This window comes from Haliotis asinina, chromosome 5 (assembly GCF_037392515.1).
Source record: "Haliotis asinina isolate JCU_RB_2024 chromosome 5, JCU_Hal_asi_v2, whole genome shotgun sequence".
Taxonomy (NCBI): Eukaryota; Metazoa; Mollusca; class Gastropoda; order Lepetellida; family Haliotidae; genus Haliotis; species Haliotis asinina.
Genome location: NC_090284.1, coordinates 40,004,575 through 40,021,909, shown reverse-complemented (window position 1 = coordinate 40,021,909; position 17,335 = coordinate 40,004,575). Strand labels below are relative to the sequence as shown.

Genomic DNA, 17,335 nt, shown 5'->3' with positions numbered 1-17,335 from the left:
TTTTCCAACTAACCATAATGCCGATATTCGTGTAATACGGAAGTTTGATGCAGCAGAGACTATATACATCCCCTATATATAAATGGCTTAAAGATAAAAAGAAACATCAAAGTGATATCAAACTTTCACTACAGGATGTTGGTCACGCTTTTTATAAAACATCAAACAAGGGACCCGTTCGCCAACATGGTTTCATAATAGCTGACGATCCTTTGATCAGAAGCTAATTATAGTGTGTTTAATGTTAAAACAGCTTTTGTTGACACTGAAACATTCCAAATTAAACTAAGCTTGAGAAAAACACTTTCCGTTGACATTTGAACACTCAGCAGGAATCTAACACTCTGTCACTGAAACCAAATCCTGGATTTGATCAGAAAGTTTTGATCTACTCTTGATGGTATTCATACATGAATGAAACTTCCATTCCTGGCTTCTGTGAGATCGTTAATTCCGCCATATTGAGAATACGGTGACATCGGTGTCTGTTTGCTCTGGGTTAACGACCCTGGGATAGGATGCTTCCACTTCGGCCTTGTCAGTAATGACTGGTGCGCTCTCCGTGTTTGTGCATCAGGAGATTAATCTTTGCATCAAATGCATGAATTGCGTTTTTGTGTTTGTAATCTGTGATTGCAATTTGTTTGACAATTGTTGTCATGGTGTAGATGCTGCTGCAAATCGCTATGTGGAGTTATGTCCCTTTGAACACGCTAGGAACCTATGACTAATTAATTCTAAACCTTGCTGACTCCGATTTTGTGTCTTATGACTGTCAGTATATGCCTCTTACGACTGCCAGTATATGTTTCTTATGACTGCCAGTATTTGTGTCTTATGACTGTCAGTATATGCATCTTATGACTGCCAGTATATGTGTTTTATGAGTGTCAGTATACGCGTCTTATGACTGTCAGTATCTGTGTCTTATGACTGTCAGTATCTGTGTCTTATGACTGTCAGTATATGTGTCTTATGACTGTCAGTATATGTGTCTTATGACTGTCAGTATATGTGTCTTATGACTGTCAGTATATGCGTCTTATGACTGTCAGTATATGTGTCTTGTGACTGTCCGTATATGTGTCTTACAACTGCCAGTATATGTGTTTTATGACTGTCACTTTATGTGCAGCTACGATATAGAATCGATATAGACTTTGTTGTGTCATGCATGTGTACTTCTCGGCATGTGTTCCTTCTGCGAAAGTCTACGAAAGAATCAGTACAGTTATGGAATCGGTGTTTTCAACCCGTGAAAAATTATACATTTTTACACCGTTTTGCTCCCAAAGATGACATTTCTGGCAGGAATGAAGTATTAGACATGTTAAAACACAGTACTCACACTGCATTATCAACAGCAGCACCTACATCCCAAACATCAATGGTGTCTCATTCGTGTCAGAATGGCATGAGCAGAGATGCATCCAGATGCAGTCAAAAGCATGCGTGATGTATTATACATTTGTATATATTTTCCCTGATGATGTTGTTTGACATTTACTGGTTTACAAACAGAACTAGTGTAATCTGTGTCGGTAGATGTACTCGTGTAGTTATTTTCTGCCTTTGACGTTTACAGTCTACCAGGGAGAGCTACGTTTTCTCCTTACAACTCTTTAATTAACTTTGTTTTTTTCCTCATTCGTTATCGTCTCTGTATCTAACTGCATGCCTTACATTTTGTGAGTGAGGCGAATGAATATATTTTTTTCAATATTCCAACAGCCGTTTCACAGCAGAACCTGGAATAAGTTTGCACGTTGATGCCAAAAGGGGAATCGATCATTGCTGATAAACTAGCGTCCAAAAGAAACGCAACCACGCAACCAACATAAAACTTTGGATAAATTGTCAAAATAATTGCCAATCTGCTCAAACGCGGCTGCAGACACATCCCTCGAACACAACCGGTCTAATCCCAGTGAACACGTGCACGAGATTTTGATGCTTGGTGAGTTGGAATCGCACAGAAAAAAATGGAAACTGTGGACAGTGTTACCTGTATGACATGAAGATGTAAAACCTTACTAGATTTGCTCTCTCTCATCATGTGACACGATTGAAAGCAGTCAACATGTCTCGACTGACGGAAGAACAGAGGGAAAAACAGCTGGTATGCTTCCGATGGAGGCAACACAGGATCACGTGGCCAGGGTCATTGCATGCTGCAAGCCCACCATCGCCAGACCTGTCACACGTCACAGACAGACTGGCAGTACTGCTGACAAACCCAGGAGTGGCAGGCCTATGGTCACGACCCCACAGGAAGATCGATCTGTGAAACCGCTACCCCACTGTGACGTCATCATGCGCCAATAGCCTTGGACATGCGGTAGCAAGACGACTCCGTCAGCATGGAATTTGTGCCTATCGACCTTTCAAGAGCATGACGTTAACGCTCCGACACCGATGTGCCTGACTGAGGTGAGCCCTAACCGTAATGCAGTCGCAGCAGCAAGACTGGCGAAAAGTGCTCTTCAGTGACGAGAGCAGGTTCCAGCTCTTCAAATCTGATGGTCGTCTTCGAGTCTACGGGGCGAACGGACAGCACCTGCTTGCATCCAAGAAGTGGACATTACGGCGATGGACGCATTATGGTGTGGGCGAGATTTGTGGGGACCAGAAGACTGATCTCGTCATTATCAACGGTAATCTCAACGCAATTCGTTACATTGACGAGATTTTACGGGGTGTGGTACTGCCTTACTTGCAACGTCACCCAAGGACTCTGTTTCAACAGGACAACGCCACAGCTCACACAGCTCGGAACACTAGTGACTTTCTCAACACTAACAACGTCAGCCTGCTACAGCGGCCAGCGTGGCCAGCCGATTTGTCGCAAAACGAGCACCTCTGGGACCAACTGGGGCAACGTATTCGGAAACAGCCGCCATTGATTAGGGACGCTTTGACAGGTACCTGTGAGGGGAATGGCGCCGAATCCCTAATGATGACGTCAGGAGGCTCATATACTCAGTTCGAAGCCGCGTTAGAGCCTGCATCTTGCTACTGATGCTTAATCATCTGTGTTGTTCAGGACAATTTGAGACCTTAAAAACGATTCAACGTAGTTGCTCGAATACTAGACACTGCCCCCCTGTGTCATCCATGTGCCTTCAGAACACGAACTGTTTCGTTGTTCTAAATGAAAAGTTTTAAGAACTGCTGCTGAATATTCTTGTTACAATAATTTGCTTTTTCCGTGTTTTCGTGAAGAGAACTGTTTGGTGGCGCTTCTTTCGGACGCTTGTTTATGTTTTGCATAATGTTCCCGAACCAAACCAGTAGCTGATGGGCAACGATCCCATCGTTGTACGATGACTTGCAAGCAAGCAAACCACCTGATCCCTCAAACATAGGTTTCATCGATCTTGTCCTCACCCGTAATCCCTGAGGGTTATGTGTTTCTGAGCTGTAGGGCAGGACAGGTATTGGTGGGATAGTAGGGTGGAGAGGAATTCAAACCTTTTCCTCCAGCTATAACGTCCATGCATGAAGGAGAAACGTCGTCGATTCGCTTCCCAATGCTGTTGCCCTTCCCAGTGCTGTTGCCCTTCCCAATGCTGTTGCCCTTCCCAATGCTGTTGCCCTTCCCAGTGCTGTTGCCCTTCCCAATGCTGTTGCCCTTCCCAGTGCTGTTGTCCTTCCCAGTGCTGTTGCCCTTGCCAGTGCTGTTGCCCTTCCCAGTGCTGTTGCCCTTCCCAATGCTGTTGCCCTTCCCAATGCCGTTGCCCTTCCCAGTGCTGTTGTCCTTCCCAGTGATGTTGCCCTTCCCAGTGTTGTTGCCCTTCCCAGTGCTGTTGCCCAGAGCGAAACACTCTCTTAACGAACAAAACGTGGAGATCTAGGTTAGAATAGTCTTCACCAACCCATGCTTGTCGTATAGTGAGTGAGTTAGTGAGTAAGACTTTACGCCGCTTTCAGCAATATTTCAGCAATATCACGACGGGAAATACCAAAAATGGGCTTCACACATTCTACCTATGTGCGGAATCGAAACCGGGTCCTCGGCGTGCCAGACGAGGGAACGCTTTAACTACCCCCAACGTCCCGCGTGTGGTAAGAGCCGACTAATTTGCTGGGACTTCGCTGCTACATGTCGACGTATCCCAACTGCGTAGGTTGCTGTTCATGCTGAATATTGCTGAGTGCGACGTTAAACAACCAACCAAATAATTTTAACGAATAACAGACATGACAACGTTGTATGTGTAATATTCGAAAATAGACAGTGGTTGGCAAGTTAATTCAAAACATACAATTCAGTCAGTGGGTTAATTAAGCCATTAACCTACAATTCCCACGCGGCTGTTGAGTATTAATCAAACGTAACAGCACCTAGAGCCCAGAATTACTCCCGAATTGTATTATAAATCAAAACTTCCTTTCGTTTAAATAAAGACTCGTGGAGGCAAGATTGAATTAAGAGCTTACCGTCATTGCTCTTTCATGGAGACGTTTTGGAACAGATATTTTTATCATGCACGTTTGTTAAAGGTACGACCACACCAATCTTGAAAAACATACATTGAAATGAGAATATTCGCAATTCTTACATCTGGCGTTCAATTGTAAGTTGTGTTTAAATATATGTTGCTTAGGTTTTGGCAGAATTCATTTTTTCGTAATATTCTCTTACCCTTGTCGGTTTCCTTTAAAAAATATATAGAAGAGCAAAAGAAACGCGACTCTGGTTTTTTTGTCGAGTTTTGTAAATAGAAGACATGAACATGAAGGCTTACTTTTATGACACTTCATTTTTTCGAAGATTGCGTTTCTTTTGCTGTTCAGTATTTGTGCATTACTGCGAGTAAAAACGTGTGATACTCGAGCATATCAGACATGTTTTATGTCCCTTAAAGACTACTGTAGGAAGCCGGAGCTGGCCCGGAATATTTCAGTAGAAGTGTTTGTATGTGGTTGATTCATACTGTAAACCCTGGCATCTCAAGCTTCCTTGAATACTGAATCTATGCATAACTGTTCCCATTACAGACTCTCTTTCCATTCCTTCTTGTTCCCCATTGGTTACTCCATAGCGTTCGCTTTAACACATCACGGGATGGAGTTATGGATCATAAAACCGTTTTAGTTTTAGAGTTGCGTTCTTCCAGTTTTCAGCATCAGTGGAACTCACGTCATTAGGTATTTTACTCACATGCCTGAAAGATCTAACGCCTGTCGTGAGATCGGCGAACAAGAAAACGATGGTGCACAGTCACAGCGCGTTTCACGTGGGTAGTTCTGTGAAGCGAGGCTTGATGGTGTTTATCGTCGTTTTCCGGGTTATCTTACAAATATAGTAACGAATACGTTTGGGTGTGGCCATAGGTGGATGGGGGAGAGACGGAGGAGGAAGAGAGGGTTGCGCTCCCCCGTTTTGTCCAAGAAAATATTTGAATGACCAGTGCATTCCCAGTGCACCTCCCTAACCCCCTTTCTCAAGAGTATGCCAACCCCAACCCCAACCCCCAACCCCCAACCCCTGTTTGTGCTTGCACTAAAACTGACTCTGACTTTAGAGTCGTTGCCCTTACGTTAAGATACTTTAATTGTTTAACATTGATAATCCGCTGTGAAACATTCGCTGACTCCTGGTTAGTCTGTCTTAAACCTTCCTCCTACCTGGGCTAACGATGTATTCCATACACCATGAAAAAGGTTCATGAAGTAAAATAACAAGACATGAATCGACAGTGAAAGAAAATTACGTTCATCTGTTTATTTCTCAAGACTGATTAAAGAAACATTTCAAAAACATTCGCTACAACATGTCATATGAACATATCATCAGTGCGTACTTACATGAGCGACATGGAGAGAGACGGTTACAGTGTTCGCTCATCAGGTGGTTACAGTGTTCGCTATACAATTCATTTATAACTTGCGCAATGTACATTACAGACTCAGTTTGGCTGTAGGAAGTATCATCAGCTGAAGATGACAAAGATGATGTAAAGCACTCAGGAACTTACTAAACTGAAAATGTCACTGATCAATACACTTAAAAGTGCAAATCTGGAGAAAAATATCCTGCATAGTAAAGTACCTTTTCGATCATAACGAATTCATGAAACAGTAAGTGAGTGAAACGAGTTTTACACCGACTCAGCAATATTCCAGCTGTATGGTTTATAAATAGTCGAATCTAGGCCAGATTTATTTCTGAATGAAAACTGAAGAAAAATGCAGCCTTGAACATAGTCAAACAGCTGATTGAAATCCTCTTTGTGGTTTCATGAGATTATAGTGACTAGAGAAATATCATTGGCCGAGGAAGCACAGTAGGTAGAACAGGAGTTACCTTTCCACATGAGAGAGCATAACACCACTGCTCGCCACCACCCCTACACCTTCATCAGTCCAAAAGATATATGTAATTTGTAGTCACAAATATAATCAAACGTATCATTTCTACGGTTTATAATAATATCAAAGGAATACATTTATAGATGAGATCAGCTGAAAACTCACATTTTCGATTCAAGTTTCTCAGTCACTTAACACTTCACCTCTCGGAAACAGCATTTTCAAACCAACCCATCAGTGTCGTCTTATATCACACCATTTGCTTGGTTAAATTTGACAACATAATGCCTCTTCTACGACGAGATAGGTTCGCCAAAGTTGTCCCCCTCACCATAGTCACCGAGAACTGTCTCCCCTGAATAGGTTGAAACACCACTCGAGCCTGTGAACGTTTGAGTTTCGTCTATCCTGACAGTTTTCGCTTTTCCGCTCTTTTTCTTCCTTTTGGTCGTGGTGCATGAGAACATCCTTGATCCCTTTCCGAAAGATTTGTCAGATAGCTTGCTACTGACCACAGACCTTGGTCTTGAAGCCACGATGACTTTCACATCCGGGGATCTACGAAACCCAGGGTCAGAGTTCAGCGGGAATATGTTAGCATATTTCGCTCGTCTGCTCTTCATCACCATGTTTTGGACTGGGTATTTGTCTCTATCGTTCAATATGGCAGGGCTCAGCATGGACGCGAGTTCTTTGAAGCGTTGATCTTGGCCCGGCATACCTTTATCCAAGAGGACCTTTCCACAATATGTATTGTGCTTTTCCAGTTTTCTCTGATCGATCTCGACTACGGGTGGTAGTTTTGTGAGAAAAGCTTTTTCCTGGTATGTCACAATCTCCGTCCTTTCTCTTCTTACCTTCATCATCGGAAGCTGTTGCTGTCGTCTGCCGCCGCTCCATGTCCGCTCGGCGTGTTCCGGCATACGATAAATGACGACAGTAAGGGGCGCTGACTCCACCTCCAGATGGTTGATCTGGGGAAGGTTCATCCCCGCGATTCGGTTCTCATCCTCTCTCTTCCACTTCTTCATCTTTCTTGACTGCTGGGCTTCAAACGCTCGTCTGGTCAGATCATGAATGTTTGACGATTTGTTTCTAGTGTGCCGTATATTTGATAGCGTCATCTCAAGATGGCGGTCCTGACTCACGTTCTCGTGGAGGATGGTGTGCGTCAGCCTCGTTTTGGGTAACGCGTGCTTCACACACAGGTACTGCTTCATTTTGATATTCTTTGTCTTCTGACCAGACAGCTCTGCCTCGGTTGGAATCGGTCGAGCGTCTTCTGATTTAGAACTTTCATTTGGTACCGTCCTTTGACCCTCTACTTCCATCGTGAACAGATCAGGATTAACACGTAATGGATGTGAATAATATCTTATGTTTTTTCTCAGTACCTTAATTCTTCACCTTGAGAAGACAACATCCCCATCCATCAATCTCCGAGTGCTCAGCTGAGACTCGACACTCACACTGACCGCGTTAATACGTATAGTAACGATCCACACACAACAAGATATAGGAGAAACCCGTTTGCTACGAGACGCCACGAGGAATGATATTAAGACTGTAATCCTAGCACAAGGTCAAATTTACCCGTCGCTCTGTACATTAATATATGTCTAATATCGAATGCGTGGGTTTATACTCAATGTGATAAGATTGTCATAACATAAGCCTAAACAATGAGATAAACGTCGATGGCACAGCACTCATAGCAACTGGGCTGCGTTCTCCTGTGGTGAAGCTAAGAAACTGACATGTCATATGTACATATCTATCATGTCAGGAGAATCGATGGAGCGAGAAAATGCTTAAGTAGCCTTGATACCATCGGAGTCCCCGTTGTGAGTTGTAGAACTTGACACCGTTGACCCAGGGCTTGTTTGACGAGTATGTGACCAGTGACAATTACGGCAGATTCTCTTTAAGCAGGTATTGCTATGGTGATTCCACGGTGTGATGGAATTTCAAGGTCTTCAATCAGATGCCACGAACACCAAGGTGTAAATCGATAATATCAATATTCAGTATTAGGTCAGTACGTGATAAGCACAAAACAATAAACACTCGCTTTACATCACGAAAACATGTGTCAGTACCTCTCCTCCGGATAACATCCAGTGCAGTAGATGTATACTTTACAACGAATAATACAAATTTCCGGGTGCCTCTTTTACAAGACAGCGGCCGTATAATGTCAGGAACCGTCCGTTTATCCCTCACTCGACCGCGGTTTCAGAACCGTTCTCAGCACACAAGCACTGACAACCAACTTGTTATATGCTCCTCTGACAATCCAAAAGAAGAATAAAGGGTGAATTTTTGTCCATGCACTACTATACCAATGATATCTGTTCACTGATACCGAGCAATATCGTCAATTCTGACCCGTGTCCTACAGATCGATTCTTGCAAGTCAAGTATAGGATGACTCACAACAAATGGCTTGGGAACCACCTCGACGATAGATATCACGTCGTACATTCAAGCAGAAAACAGACAGCTTAGCGATACAGTAATACCCTTAATCAGAGCCCGTGTAAGTTCATTGTGGTACGTAAGAAGATCTGATGTGCAGTAGAGCGTCTGATTCTGTTGGGTATCAACTGTGTGTTGTAGATTTGCAAGGGATAGGGTTGCTAACGATCCAGCTGTCGTTAGTTTACATGACTGACTCAGTTGGTCTTGTGGCCACCTTGGAGGTTTAAATCACTAACTGTCGCAATAGCATTATAACTATAGTATTGGTTACGTGTGGAGTCCTGTTCGTTTCCGCTGACACACAAACAAGATACTGAATAATATTTTAAAGCCTCTTTTGGTTTACGAAAATGTTATGATGGACGATAAAGTTACCGCGCTTTTATGATATCAGTTTTGGGGTTTAAGAATAAGTTAAGATGGACCATAAAGTTACCGTGTTTGTGTTTTTATGGGGATTGTGGGAGTGTGGTATCACTATCGCAATGAATATTGACGCTTCAACAGAGCTTAATGTTATATACACTATTATACCGAGTCAATGTTGGATGATGGTCAAACTGAAACAATCAAGAAATGCTTATACGATAGTTTGGTTTTGTTGGTTTGTTGTCTAACGCCGCATTCAGGAACATTCCAGCGATATGAATAATCGAGTCTAGATCCGACAATCCAGTGATCAACAGCATAAGCATCGATCTGCCTATTCGATGGTGATAAATATTTCATACGAGTATCAGTTTTGGGCAGTGTTTCGTCGACTGCTTCAAGCTTAATAATATGTTGGTAACGTTTACAATGTGTTGATCAAACCCGAGTTTTAGATTAACACTTTCTTCTGCCAGATGGTTTCTTTCATTCTTTCTTACTACAGTCATTCTGGAATGTTAAAGTTTAATTGTTATGATTCTACTTGAAAACAAATATTTATGGTTGAAATATCTCTAAATGTTTGGGTTTTTTTCGTTTTAACAACCGTTTCATATGCCCACATTACTCATCTGATTATTTTTCAGGAAGACTCTGTATTAGGGTGGTGGAAATGGATAAGAAGGGAGTCGTCAAGCCGAGGACTCGGTTCGATTGCAAACGGGTGTAACCTGCAAACCGCATTCCATGTATACTGTTGGGACATAATTATTTGAAAAGGAACAATGTAAACCATAATCCCACTCCCTTGCTCGCCAGATCTCATTACATTTATATGTGTAACAATGCATGCGAGAAAGAATAGCCGAGCTCTTGATGTTGATTGAGCATTGGCGCACCTTGTGGAAAATGTATTACCTTTAAGGCGATTGTACATGGGCCACCTCAAATCAACAATATGACGTAATGTAGCATTGTGAACACCTACAGGTGGTTCAGCGTTGATTGACGTCTAAATTACTGAGGTGACGAAAACATGTAGGGCTAAAGACGCTTATGTGTTATGTCCCTGAAAATGATGTAATGATATATACCGATTGGTATACCATACAGATTGGTATAAGATTATACAGATTGGTATAAGATCATACAGATTGGTATAAGACCATACAGATTGGTATAATATCATGGTATAATAGGATTTTACATTGTTGTGATGTAAAACACCTTTCATAATGTATCCAGGAAAACGTCTTTGAGATCTCATGCTTTGAAACCTGTTTTGCAACCCACCTGGTTTTAGTTTCCAAAACTGGGATCCCCAAGGCCCCAACACAAATCCCAGGATTCAGCCTGAAAGAGATGAGTGACGTGCACGAGTGAATGAGGGAATGTGCATGGAGTGGTTGAATGTGTGAGTGAATAGGTGAGCTTACTTGTTGCAATAGATAGGTCATATAACAATCTACGAAACGACTGATATTTAGTGTCGAAGCCGGGCGTGCGGCAGAGCAAATCCATGCTTTGACCACTTGGCTAGCCAACCGCTAGCCAGAGACTCCTTGAATATTGTTCAAAACAGCTTTGTACCTAACTGCCACATCTGAAAAGTAGAATATGTGAGAGGCTGGCTTTACACGGCCGTAATAAATATTACCAAACGTTTAAAAGTAAGGAATTTACGTTATACTGGCGCTTATAATAGGACGATTTGACCTCGAGACTACGCAACCTCCCAAACCATAAAACTCTTCCTTGTTGTTTGTTTGCTAGCTGTTTAACGCTGCACGTAGCTGTAAGACGACCACTTGTAAATAATCGTGCCTCGACCTGACAATCCAGTTATTGACAGCCTGTGGATCAGTCTAAGCAATTGGGGACCGATGACATGTGTCAACCACGTCTGCAAGCCTGACCAGCCGATCCCGTTAGTCAGTCGCCTCATTCGACAAGTGTACTCGCCCATCCGCGTTGTCACTTACAGCTAGCAAACATGTTTTACGGAGGATGATATTTTTAGGGATATCAGCTTCTTTATTGCGAGGAAAACGCAAGTGTGTGATTGCTCCTTCATCGCGAATCATCTGCTGAAGGAGCAACCATACACACCGAAACTTTGTGTTCACCTGCTGAAGGAACAAGCATACACACCGAAACTTTGTGTTCACCTGCTGAAGGAACAAGCATGCACACCGAAACATTCTGTCCATTTTATTAAGGAGAAAACATAGACTCCGAAAGGTTGTTTTCATGTGATGAAGCGCAAGCATATATTCGGAAACGCTGTGTTCACATGAGTTCCTCGTAATAAGGAAGCTGATAAAATATTCTTACTTATGTGTATCACTTACAAATGCCATTCAAAGACAAGTATGATATATGACAGTGGATATGTATATAAATATATATATATATATATATATATATATATATATATATATATATATATATATATATATATATATATATATATATATATATATATATATATATATATATATATATATATATATACTGAACAGCAAAAGAAACGCAACTTTAGAAAAAAATGAAATCTCATGAAAGTAAGCATTCGTGTTTGTCTTCTATTTATTAACTTAACAAGAAACAGAGTTGCGTTTTGGTGTCCAGTAAACATGTATCTGTGTCCAGATCGTGGAAATATGTCACCAACTGCCAAGTACTGTGATATGATAGAGTAGTCATGTGGCTTGCATGCCTGGATAATACAGGTCTTCAGTAGGTCAAATCATGGTTTTGTTATTTCAACATGTTGCAATATAGACACGTCGGCAACACAAGAGAATGGGTTTATCTGTGTCGGCATAATAGAGCTGATCTATGTATGCATGCATTCGGGTTTCGTACAGATTACGATTTAGAACTACGGATTTGATTCGAAACTTCCCCCACTCGAGCATTCGAGCTTTCAAGGAACGACTTCGGTAGCCACAGTCTTGGTAAACTCATTAGCGAGAGAATAAATTTAGTTTTATGCCGCTTTAAATGGGCTACGAATGTGGGCAATTGAAACCGGGCCGCGGGTCTTCAGCTTGACGAGCGACCGCTTTAACCACTAGACTATCCTACCGCCCCGGTTTACTCGGGTTTCCGGATATATCGAATTCGTTACATTTGGAAATAACAAAACCACATCTCGTATTTGTTATATTCACAATTTCGTCGTGTAAGTGATAGGCATGATAATGTATAAAACTTATTTACCCAAGTGCAGAATGTATTAAAGTCTTGTAAATTATATACATTCAAACTTTGTTTACTATGAACTTTTTACTATGAGTCAGGAGCTTGGAACTTCGAAGGTCTAATTATAACTCGTTTGGCAAAGTACCCACGATCCGTTTATCCAGACTTTTTTTCAGCCCATGCTTAACACATATATTGTAGCGTCCAGATTAGCGAGGGTTTACTGTACTTAAAATTTACTCCAGCAAAGCCACTTAAGAGGGCTTATAGTGTACCGATGGTTAAGCTTCCTTTATTTGTGTATAAAATCATGACTTAAGGAAAAGAAACAATGTACATTTTTTTTAAAAAAAACCCCTATTATCACACTGCCGTTTGTTTAAAGATAATGTGCCCAAACAGTTTCGATAATTTAACAAGAGGGAGCGAACATATCATGTCAGCGGTATCATGACAGAGAAACCAGAGCTTCATAATATTATATATATATATATATCATGTTACTCATGCAGGTAATCGAACAGACCGTCGGCTGAAACACACTACACCAATTGAATTACAATTATTCAATGGATTCCACGACATTGACTATCTCAGTATTCTTTCAAAATTTTATGATACCGAAGTAGGTAGTTTAAAGCACGTGAATGTTCACAATGAACGTTTATTAACACATTTATGTACATTAATGTACAAGTATGAGACTGCGAGACACATCAAAACAGCATATCTTTATCAGAGTAAAACATCATGACAATAATGTTTTTTGTGAGAGAGTGGGTTAGTATGAGCCTAGCATTATTCCAGCAATATCACGGAGGAGACAATAGTAGACAATATGCAACATAAAATATTCCCTTTTCGTGAATCGGAGCAAGTGCATCGTGCCAACAGTTTAACCCTAAATTGTGACTCCAACTGAGATAGTGATATTACGATGATGTTTCTGATGACGTTGATGATTAACGAAATATCTAATGAAATTTCAAAATGAGAATGAGTTCATGCAGTCAATAGTACACTTTAAAATGACTTAAATTACTGTAACATCAACAATATAAGTCAATCGAAAATGAAAGATCATACCATTTGATCAGCGTTCTGTCCATAGCACAACTATGATGCAACGAAATGAATATGTTAAACTATGGTCACAAGAATACCAAACATTTGAGAAACTATCTCATTCACATACAGATAATGTAGCTTTATGGTCAGTTCCAACGCTAAGCTCTATGTCATGCCGAACCGAAAGCATGCAGAAGTGAAAGCAAACTATCATGATACTTAATTCAAAAGCATGATGTTATGGCAGTCTCAATGCCTGTTATCCAGCTCTCCAAGCTTGTCTTTTCAGCATAATAGATCACAGTTCGATTTGAAGTTTTTCCACAGTATCACCATGAACAACGAATGAGAGTTACCTCCCTTGTACATTCACTCTGTTATGTATATTTAGCTTCTTGCCGTACAGGAAGGTGTCTGTTCTTTGCCTCCAAAGACTCATCGGCTTTATCGTATATCTGACTGGCATGGCAGACACAGCATTAAACGTCCCTTCCTTGTGAAGTTTGAAAGGAAACGACGAATCGCGGAAATCGCCATGTTTTCTTTTCAGGGGAGGTAACTTGTCTTTCTCTCCAATCTGTGCTTCCGGTTTGCGTATGGCCGATGTCCGAAGGACATCTTTTCCGAGAGAACTACTCCTGTCGACGTATGGAAGCGGAGACGGAAGAAATCGTCTCTCAAAGTCATCAACACACTGTACCATCCGTATTCTTTTCCTCGTATCGACGTAAGTGTTGATAGTTTCATTAAATCGCTTTTGTGGCGGAGAATGAAACACATCTAGAGACAATGACACCTTGCTTAGAGACGGCAAATGTATGTTACTATAGGAAAGCCCGTAATCATCTCCAAAGTCGTCGTCCATTTGGTACATTGAAATGTAGGCTGGGCCGAGGAAGATGTGTCGGTCTTTGTGGATGTGGTCGCTGTATTTAAACACTTTCTCTGGCATTGAATAAGGCGCGATATCGGACTGTGCCAGGTCGGTGTGTTCTTCATCTACTGCCACCCTATGTGGACTGGTGGCCCCTACAGACATGGCTGACCTCCTTCAGGGGATCAGTAGGCCTCAGTTCACACAACCAGATTACCAAATCAATGTATTAACACACAAGGATTTACCTACTCGTTTTTCTGAATCAAATCCAAGACGGATTAACGTTCGTTTTTTGTTGGACACTTTTCGATTTAGTCACTGCTAAATAGTACTCACAATTCCACACCGTGTTTGAAGCCCCATAAACACAGATCCACTTGGCGGACGCTAGCTGCCGAAGTATTTTCAAACTACCGTTGTCTAGGGACGCCGAAGAGCGACCAGAATTAAGAGGCCACTTAATCCGTCTCTACCGTCAGATATACTTGTTGCCTTTGAACCTGTCTGCACACCAGTGTTGCAAATCAACAGACCTCCTCCCGTCATGGTAAAACAACCACCAAATATACAGTCACAGTCACAGATGAGAATAGCTAATTCTCGCGTTGTATATTCAACAGGGTATCCACGAATAGATAATACGAATGTGACCTAATTTCCAAAGGTGATATTTCCAAGCGTGAATATCATATTTGTGTTGAGCATGTCATTTAGCCTACAGACCAAGCCCGTGAGGACAATTCAACCTAACTCCTCAATTGTTTCGTCAAAATATCAGGCTGATCTCCAGACTGAGTCTACATTATTTCAAGGCAGCAGGGGAATTAACTAGGGCATCGTATATCGTATACCTATAACAACCGTTAGTACTTCGAAGACAGGCACAAAGGCGAAACTGTCTACACTCCAATTTAAATCGTGCAAAGATAGCTTACATTTGTATTTTTGCTATGGTGTATGGACTGTTCAAGCAGTAACCACTTCAGTGTAACGTAGATGAGAGGGTTCGATCTGTCTACAAGCGGGGATCTACTCAAACAATAGTCAATACATTGCAAGTATTGTTGGGAGGGAGAGAAGTGGTTGTGATTGGTGGAATCACGCTACGAGGTAACGGGACACCGTTCTCCGGGTGGTGATGGGCCGTTAAGGGTTGCTGCTTGATATACACCGGGGTAATGTAATTGATTGGTTTTGTTACCAATACTTCTAACGACAACAGTTTGGGTGTCGGACCTACTGTGGCTGTGTGGTGGATCCCCTGAGCTTACCTCGATGGTGTGACCGACCCTTGTTTGTGACAGATCGTGGGTACTGCTGTGTATGCGATCTTTAGATTCAACAAGGTGTCAGGTAGATTTTTGCAACATAAATCTATTGATTTAAAGAGGGAGGCCGGAACGTCCCTTTTTAACGCTCGCAGGGAGATCTTCATTTATTCGTCATATAATTTACCTCGAGGGATCTGCAATAGTTTAAAATAACAGGACTATCAACACTCTTTATGTAAGAAAGTCCATGCATACTCCTGAATTAACGAACTCCATGGGATCTTCTCTACTCTTTATGTAACAAAGTCCACGAGTTCATCTATACTCCTGAACTAACGAACTCCATGGGATCTTCTCTACTCTTTATGTAACAAAGTCCATGAGTTCTTCTATACTCCTGAATTAACGACCTCCGTGGGATCTTCTCTACTCTTTATGTAACAAAGTCCATGAGTTCATCTATACTCCTGAATTAACGAACTCCGTGGGATCTTCAAAACTCTTTATGGAACAAAGTCCATGAGTTCATCTATACTCCTGAATTAACGAACTCCGTGGGATCTTCAATACTCTTTATGTAACAATGTCCACGAGTTCATCTATACTTCTGAATTAACGACCTCCGTGGGATCTTCTCTATTCTTTATGGAACAAAGTCCATGAGTTCTTCTATACTCCTGAATTGACCAATACCGTGGGATCTTCAATACTCTTTATGGAACAAAGTCCACGAGCTCATCTATACTCCTGAATTAACGACCTCCGTGGGATCTTCAATACAGTTTATGAAACAAAGTCCATGAGTTCTTCTATACTCCTGAATTAACCAACTCCGTGGGATCTTCAATACTCTTTATGGAACAAAGTCCATGAGTTCATCTATACTCCTGAATTAACGACCTCCGTGGGATCTTCTCTACTCTTTATGAAACAAAGTCCATGAGTTCTTCTATACTCCTGAATTAACCAACTCCGTGGGATCTTCAATGCTGTTTATGAAACAAAGTCCATGAGTTCATCTACACTCCTGAATTAACGACCTCCGTGGGATCTTCTCTACTCTTTATGGAACAAAGTCCACGAGTTCTTCTTTACTGCTGAATTAACGAACTCCATGGGATCTTCTCTACTCTTGTAACAACTTCCACGAGATCATACTCCTGATATTACGAGGTCCCTGAGACCTTTGATTATCTTTATTATTATCGAACTTTGTTGGATATATTCTATAACCCCCAAGAAGGGAACCGAGAGGGATCTTAAATACTCCTCATATACCCAACTCAGTCAGATATTATTTCTAATATATATCTCATGAGCTGCTTAATATGGTACTGCCGTATGAGGATATAAAGCCAAGTGGTCAAAGCGTTCGCTCATCAAGCCTAAGACAATTCCCCACGTGGGTACTATGAAGCTCATATCTGGTATGCGGTGGTGTTTCTGGTAACCTCCATTGTATGAAAGTTCTGTATATTGCCTAATATCATGATATTATACTATAATATGCGACGTCTTCACATTGATAGCCACATGAACAGTTACATTCTGCTAGATTATTTTTCAGGAGTATATTTATATCGTTAAGTGTAACCCTACTGTAAGTGTTAGTCGGTGACACTTGTTTTCATTCTCCATGTCAACACAGGTATTAACTGCACGCAAGAGATCAAATAGCATGTGACGCATAGGTAGCTGATAAGGGGTTCTTGGACTCAATGTACTTTATGTGCTTCCCAGTTAAATC

At 41.5% G+C, this 17,335-nt stretch overlaps 2 protein-coding genes across 2 annotated transcripts in view; one reads left to right on the top strand and one right to left on the bottom strand.

Moving 5' to 3' along the window:
- LOC137284436 (GPI inositol-deacylase-like) overlaps nucleotides 1–17,335 on the top strand; it is a 388,474-nt gene that overhangs the window by 283,226 nt on the left and 87,913 nt on the right. The window lies entirely within an intron of this gene.
- Nucleotides 5,714–8,558, bottom strand: LOC137284299 (uncharacterized). Its single transcript, XM_067816057.1, has one exon. It carries the CDS (start codon nucleotides 7,644–7,646, stop codon nucleotides 6,609–6,611), a length of 1,038 nt encoding a protein of 345 aa, XP_067672158.1. The 5' UTR covers nucleotides 7,647–8,558; the 3' UTR covers nucleotides 5,714–6,608.

What these genes read in the sequence shown, in the direction of transcription:
- LOC137284299 (XM_067816057.1), bottom strand. Translation starts at nt 7,646, where the DNA reads ATGGAAGTAGAGGGTCAAAGGACGGTACCAAATGAAAGTTCTAAATCA.